Consider the following 7,500-nt stretch of genomic DNA (forward strand, 5'->3'; position numbering starts at 1 on the left):
CGGTTTAAAAATGCACCTTCCTAAAATATAAATGCACATCAAAGAGAAGATAAGTTCCACCTGAAAAATGACATACTCTTAAGAGTCATTTTTGAAGCAGCAAATATTCCAGAATTTGTAAAGGGGAGAAGGTGTTCCTTTGCACTGAAAAACAAATATAGGTATGAAATTGAACTGATGCCATAAGGTTTCGTGCCATAAGGTTTCGGAACGAGCACAAGGGTAGTATAATAAGCATGAACCTTTCCTGAACTATGCATTGTGTCCTTAAAATGCCTAAAATCCTACCTGATGATGTAAGATCAGTAAAACCCGTCTTCAAGCTTATAAAAGGACCCACAGAATCAGTTTACGTGCCTAAAATCTACGTGAAAGAAGAATATGGGTATTAATATTTACCTGAAGGTGCAGTAAGGACCCTGAAACCTGTCTGAGAGTGATTTATGGACCCTAAAATCTCCTTGAAGGTGGTATATATGGCCTGGAACTTACCTGAAGTTGAGTACTGGATCTGAAATGCCTGAAGGTTGAGTACTGCAATGGAAGCTTACCCAAAGTCAGTAGTAGTAATGGGCCGAGAAGCCACCTGAAGTTGAAGTACTGTGCCTAGAATTTGCCTGAAGTTGGAGAAGAGAACTTGAAACTTACCGGAAGTTTGAGTACCAGGTCTGAAACCTAACTGACGTTGGCGAACTGAGCCTGGAACCTATCTAAAGTTTGAGAACTAGGCTTGGAACCTGCCTGAAGTTGGAGTGCTTGGTGTGAAACTTACCTGACGTTGGGAAACTAAGCCTGGAACTTACCTAAAATTGAAGAACTGAGCTTGGAACCTACCTGAAGTTGGAGTAACTGGCATGAAAGTAGCCCCGCTCGATGTCGTGCATGAGAAAGCGGACCTCGTAGGGCTGACGGTAGGTGAGAGCGTGAAGAGCTCCCAGACCGAACCACCACTCTCCCTCCCCCGGGATGCCGAAACCTTGGCGGTACTCAGCCCACGTTCTGTTGGAGAAATTCGCAGAAAAAAACAATAAAAAATATATAGAATAATATTCACTCTAAAAAGCTATTTGTTTTTTTTACTGATGCCACACAAAAAAAGGGAGAGATAATGAAGGCAACATTCACCAGACAATCTGTGAAATGACTTTCATCTTCTGAAACATTGTAAAATATTTGTTGAATAAATATGTTGGAAAATAATTGGGGAAACATTATTTTTTTATATTATTTGGGAGAACAAACTTATTTAAGAAATAAATAGATTTGGAATTATTTTGAAGAGCTAAATACGTATCTAAACTGAATCTCTCTCTCTCTCTCTCTCTCTCTCTCTCTCTCTCTCTGTATATATATATATATATATATATATATATATATATATATATATATATATATATATATATATATATATATATATATATATATATATATATATAAAGTCGCCATATATGGTATATATAAGAGAAGAAAAATGACCGAGTGAAAATAGGACCAGTAAGCCTATTACTACTATGCTCCGTTGTATCTACTATGCGGAATGTATTTTAGATTGCAAGAATATTTGTATAGTTGATACTTTGTAAAGAGAGAGAGAGAGAGAGAGAGAGAGAGAGAGAGAGAGATAAAGCAAACGTGAAAGCATTGTGTGAGGGAGATCACGGCTTACCTGTTGAAGTTAGTAAGTCCGAATGTAGTATTACGCCTCCTGAGTATAACGGTCCACCCTCCTGTCTCCTTAGCATTCTCGTCGCCCATTTCGCAGAAAGCAGATATGGGAGCCTAGAAAATAGTATGAAGATTCTTCTTTAAGGTTTATCACACGCGTTTACATTAAAAAAAATCAGCCTCGAGAACGAGATTGGAACCCAGACATAAGCAGTCTTGAAACTACCATCGGGGTCGCGCTGTCGTAACATACAGAATAAAGAACAAGGTGAACAGTGAGGGGAAAAAATGAAAGCTGAAGAGAGCTGTAAGCGAAAAGAAGGAAAATGATGACAGAGAGTTTCAGAAATGAAAGACTCTTGCTTTCCATGAAAGCTGTCAGGGTGAGAGACGGCCGCATCTTGATACCGCCTCCCTCTTGCTTTATGAGCTCCCAGGCAAGCACTTGAAATTGCAAGCTGACACCTGTTGCAGTTATTAGTATTTTATCTGAGAATGGGGAAGAGAGGGGCCCTGAGGAATTATATAGCGTCTGGGCTGGATTAAGGGCCTACTGCGCCTGTGAGATGATAATTTTTAGTAGGCCTACAATACAACCTAAAATTCAAAATAACAGAAATTTCTGACGTTGCTTAAAATGTCTCAAAAAAAAAGCTCTTAATTTAGATGTGCTTATTCTTGCTATGAACTTTCAGCACCTTCAGATCCCGTCTTCAAGAAGCCATCTTTAAATATGCGGAATTCCACTTATATGAGCCTGGTCAGAGACCGGGCCGCGGGAGAGTTGACCTCCGGAACCCTCTCCAGGTATACTCCAAGTATAATCTTGAAATATAATACTGTGACCTTGGAAGAATTCTAGAATACACTAATATAAATTCACCCCAATATTATGATATATATACCGGGTAAATATCACACTGACAAAAAACATAACATGGAAAGGATTTGATCATTTCTACTCTGTGTTTTGTTTTCCGCCCATATGGAATTTACATATTCATTGTGCTCCATGCTGGCAGAGTTGTGGCTTTTTTATTGGTAGTTATCATGAAAGTAATGACAAGAGGGGAAGGGAGACAGAAGAGAGGAGAGAATTGAAAAGGATAAACTAGCGGAAATAAGTCGTTATACACTTGGGATAAACAAGAAGGTGCTGAAAGGCATGAAGTATAATAATGGAATTACCGACAGAATGTTAGGTAAACGGGCACAGATGCAACTAATGTGACATTTTATTGTGGTAACGTTTCGCTCTCCAGGAACTTTTTCACAGTAAAATGTCACATTAGTTACATCTGTGTCCATTTGCCTAACATTCTGTCGGTAATTCTACCATTACTACTTCTTGCATTTTAGGCTGATTGTTGGGTTACCTTTGGAATTTACTGCTCTACTTCAGGATCCAGGATTTGTTATGTCTGGGACTTTGTTTTTCTACCTTAAAAGCTATGGATGGTCTGGAACACACACGCTACTGTACCTTACTGTCCATAGTTGGGTAAATCTGGAAGACACCAGTGGGAGCCTCGGGTTGTTGCCAGTGGTGATCAGAACAATCTCTTGGGAGGAATCCTGGGGTTTCTCGTGCCTTTTCCAGGGTCGATATCAACTCTATGGCAATCTGTAGCAAACAATTTGCAATGTACACTTGGATAACCATACATCTTACAGTTACGTTTTTCTCTTGATCATTATTACCGTAAATGTCATAATAGAATATGATATCGATATTCACTTACGGGTGTTCAGCCAGCAGTGAGAAGATACGGAGTGAGTAAAGGATGGAGGAAGGAAGGGAAGGAGAGAGCAAGGGAGCCAGGGAGGGAGGGAAGGAAGAGGGATTATGGGAGTGAATGAGTTGAAACACAACACACTGCGTCTTGCTCTTGTTCCATGACCAGGCTGCAGAACACCGCTCAACAAACAGTTACCACGACCACTGATTAAATAGGTCGAGCCGCCATGTTGTTAATATTTAATGTAGCAAACAGCTATAGTATGGCTTTTTAATGTAGGCTATGCGATTTTGTTTTTGCGTACTGAAAAAATTCGTTACACTATTACAGAGATGTGCTATTTAATGTAATTTAAAAATTTATATTTATATTTATTCAGTTTTGCTACTAAACGAAAGGGTCGGTAAGAAATTTCATTTCTTTCATTAGAGAGAGAAAGAGAGAATGAAATTGCTTAACGTGTGAGTGTGTGCGTGAATGTGTATGAGTGTGTGCTCACCTAGTTGTGGCGGCAGAGATCGAGTTACAGCTCCTGACTCCGCCTCTACACTTTGTGACTGAAGAAATGCTTCCTAACATCCCTGTGATTCATCTGAGTCTTCAACTTCCAACTGTGTCCCCTTGTTGTGGTGTCCCATCTCGAGAACATCCTGTCTCTGTCCACCTTGTCGATTCCTCTTAGTATTTTATATGTCGTTATCATATCCCCCATATCTCTCCTGTCCTCCAGTGTCGTCAGGTCGATTTCCATTAACCTCTCCTAGTAGAACATGCGCCTTAGCTCCGGGACTAGTCTTATTGCAAACTTTTGCACTTTCTCTAATTTTCTTAAGTGCTTGGCTAGGTGTGAGTTCCAAACGGGTGCTGCATATTCCAATATAGGCCTGACATAACGGTGTACAGGGTCCTGAAATTCCTTACTGAGATGTCGGAATGCTGTTCTTAGGTTAGCTAGGCGCCCATATGCTGCAGCAGTTATTTGGTTGATGTGCGCGGTGTTATACTCACCCCAAGATCATTTTCCTTTTGTGAGGTTTGAAGTCTCTGGCCCCCTAGACTGTACTCCGTCTGCGATCTTCTTTGCTCTTCCCCAATCTTCATGACTTTGCACTTGGTGGGTAGAACCCCAGGAGTCAGTTTCTGGACCAGGCCTGCAGCCTGTCCAGATAGCTTTGTAGTTCCACCTGGTACTCGTCCAATTGAATTCTTCTCATCAACTTCACATCATCTGCAAACAGGGACACTTCCGAGTTTATTCCTTCCGTCATGTCATTCACATATACCAGAAACAGCACCGGTCTTAGGACTGACCACTGTGGAAACCCGCTCGTGACAGGCGCCCCCTCTGACACCTCTCCACGTACCATGATTCTCTGATCCATTGCAGTGCCTTCCCTGTCATCCCTGCCTGGTTCTCCAGTTTTTGCATTAATCTCTTGTGTGGAACTGTGTCAAACGCTTTCTTGCAGTCCAAGAAAACGAAATCTCTCCACCCCTCTCTCTCTTGTATTACTGCTGTCACCCTGTCATAGAACTCCAGTAGGTTCGTGACTCAAGACTTCCTGTCTCTGAAACCGTGCTGGTTGTCGGTTACAAGCTCATTCCTTTCTAGGTGCTCCACCACTCTTCTCCTGTGTGTGTGTGTGTGTGTGTGTGTGTGTGTGTGTGTGTGTGTGTGTGTGTGTGTGTGTGTGTGTGTGTGTGTGTGTGTGTGTGTATGTGTGTGAGTGTACTCACCTAATTGTACTCACCTAATTGTGGTTGCAGGGGTCGAGATTCAGCTCCTGGCCCCGCCTCTTCACTGATCGCTACTAGGTCCTCTCTCTGCTTCCTGATCTTTGTCATACCTCGTCTTAAAGCTATGCATGGTTCCTGCCTCCACTACGTCACTTGCTAAACTGTTCCACTTCCTGAAGACTCTATGACTGAAGAAATATTTCCTAACATCTCTGTGACTCGTCTGAGTCTTCAGCTTCCAATTGTGACTCCTTGTTTCTGTGTCCCCTCTCTGGAACATCCTGTCTCTGTCCACCTTATCTGTTCCACACAGCATTTTGTATGTCGTTATCATGTCTTCCCTAACCCTCTTGTCCTCCAGTGTCGTCAGGCCGATTTCCCTCAACCTTTTATGGGACATTCCCCTGAGCTCCGGAACTAGCCTTGCTGCAAACCTTTGTATTTTCTCTGATTTCTTGACGTGCTTGACGTATTTGACGTGCTTGTGTGTATGTGTGTGTGTATGTATGTGTGTGTGTGTGTGTGTGTGTGTGTGTGTGTGTGTGTGTGTGTGTGTGTGTGTGTGTGTGTGTGTGTGTGTGTGTGTGTGTACTCACCTACCTAGTTGTACTCACCTAGTTGAGGTTGCGGGGGTCGAGTCCGAACTCCTGGCCCCGCCTCTTCACTGATCGCTACTAGGTCACTCTCCCTGAGCCGTGAGCTTTATCATACCTCTGCTTAAAGCTATGTATGGATCCTGCCTCCACTACATCGCTTCCCAAACTATTCCACTTACTGACGACTCTGTGGCTGAAGAAATACTTCCTAACATCCCTGTGATTCGTCTGTGTCTTCCGCTTCCAACTGTGTCCCCTTGTTACTGTGTCCAATCTCTGGAACATCCTGTCTTTGTCCACCTTGTCAATTCCTCTCAGTACTTTGTATGTCGTTATCATGTCCCCCCTATCTCTTCTGTCCTCCAGTGTCGTCAGGTTGATTTCCCTTAACCTCTCCTCGTAGGACATACCTCTTAGCTCTGGGACTAGTCTTGTTGCAAACCTTTGCACTTCCTCTAGTTTCTTCACGTGCTTGGCTAGGTGTGGGTTCCAAACTGGTGCCGCATACTCCAATATGGGCCTAACGTACACGGTGTACAGGGTCCTGAATGATTCCTTATTAAGATGTCGGAATGCTGTTCTGAGATTTGCTAGGCGCGCATATGCTGCAGCAGTTATTTTGTTGATGTGCGCTTCAGGAGATGTGCCTGGTGTTATACTCACCCCAAGATCTTTTTCCTTGAGTGAGGTTTGTAGTCTCTGGCCCCCTAGACTGTACTCCGTCTGCGGTCTTCTTTGCCCTTCCCCAATCTTCATGACTTTGCACTTGGTGGGATTGAACTCCAGGAGCCAATTGCTGGACCAGGTCTGCAGCCTGTCCAGATCCCTTTGTAGTTCTGCCTGGTCTTCGATCGAGTGTGTGTGTGTGTGTGTGTGTGTGTGTGTGTGTGTGTGTGTGTGTGTGTGTGTGTGTGTGTTTGTATGTGTGAAAGAAAACAAAACACGAATAACTCAAATTAAAAACTATACCAAAATAACTCGATTCACACCCAACAACAACAACAACAAAAATAAAACTCCGGAACAAATACACACACACCAAAAAAATCCACGAAAAAGAGTAAAGCAAAGAAACAAAACAAACTGCGGATGAGCGAAAACCGATATTACGTTTGTAAACAAAAGTGGCTGAGATGCCAGCTGCTGCAAACAACAGCCGGGTCCTGCTGAAACCTGTTTACGTTTCCTCTGGCCTCGGAGATCACATTTCAACACCGCTAGGATACACACAGGCCTGGCTACCTTTAAATACCGCTGGAATATATATATATATATATATATATATATATATATATATATATATATATATATATATATATATATATATATATATATATATATATATATATATATATATATATATATATATATATATATATATATATATATATATATATATATATATATATATATATATATATTCATATATGCTTACGTTTGCGTATATACTAATAGTGTGTGGAGTTATACTCAGCAGACCTTGAATGGGTGATGTGACTCTCGTTCATGAGAGAACAGTGGAATACTGTGTTCTTCGGGGAGAAACACGTCGCAGGATGGTCAATATTTTCCTAGAAGTTCTGTTTATAGAGATAGTGATGGTTGTTGGTGATGATGGTGGTGGTGGTTGTGGTGGTGGTGATGGTGGTGGTGGTGTTGGTGTTGGTGGTGATTATGGTGATGGTGGTGGTGTTGTTGGTGGTGATTATGGTGATGGTGGTGATGGTGGTGGTGTTGGTGATGGTGGTGATGGTGGTGGTGAT

The 7,500-nt window shown here is 42.1% G+C and overlaps 1 protein-coding gene across 2 annotated transcripts in view; it reads right to left on the reverse strand.

Moving 5' to 3' along the window:
• LOC128688499 (angiopoietin-1) overlaps nucleotides 1-7,500 on the reverse strand; it is a 45,131-nt gene that overhangs the window by 30,598 nt on the left and 7,033 nt on the right. For both annotated transcript variants that reach the window (XM_070084415.1, XM_070084414.1), the window contains 3 exons: nucleotides 3,149-3,289; nucleotides 1,667-1,779; nucleotides 835-999 (listed from right to left, as the gene is read on the reverse strand). In XM_070084415.1, the coding sequence (XP_069940516.1) occupies nucleotides 835-999; nucleotides 1,667-1,779; nucleotides 3,149-3,289 (419 nt within the window). The remainder of the gene's footprint in view (nucleotides 1-834; nucleotides 1,000-1,666; nucleotides 1,780-3,148; nucleotides 3,290-7,500) is intronic.

The sequence above is a fragment of the Cherax quadricarinatus genome, chromosome 13 (assembly GCF_038502225.1).
Source record: "Cherax quadricarinatus isolate ZL_2023a chromosome 13, ASM3850222v1, whole genome shotgun sequence".
Lineage (NCBI taxonomy): Eukaryota > Metazoa > Arthropoda > Malacostraca > Decapoda > Parastacidae > Cherax > Cherax quadricarinatus.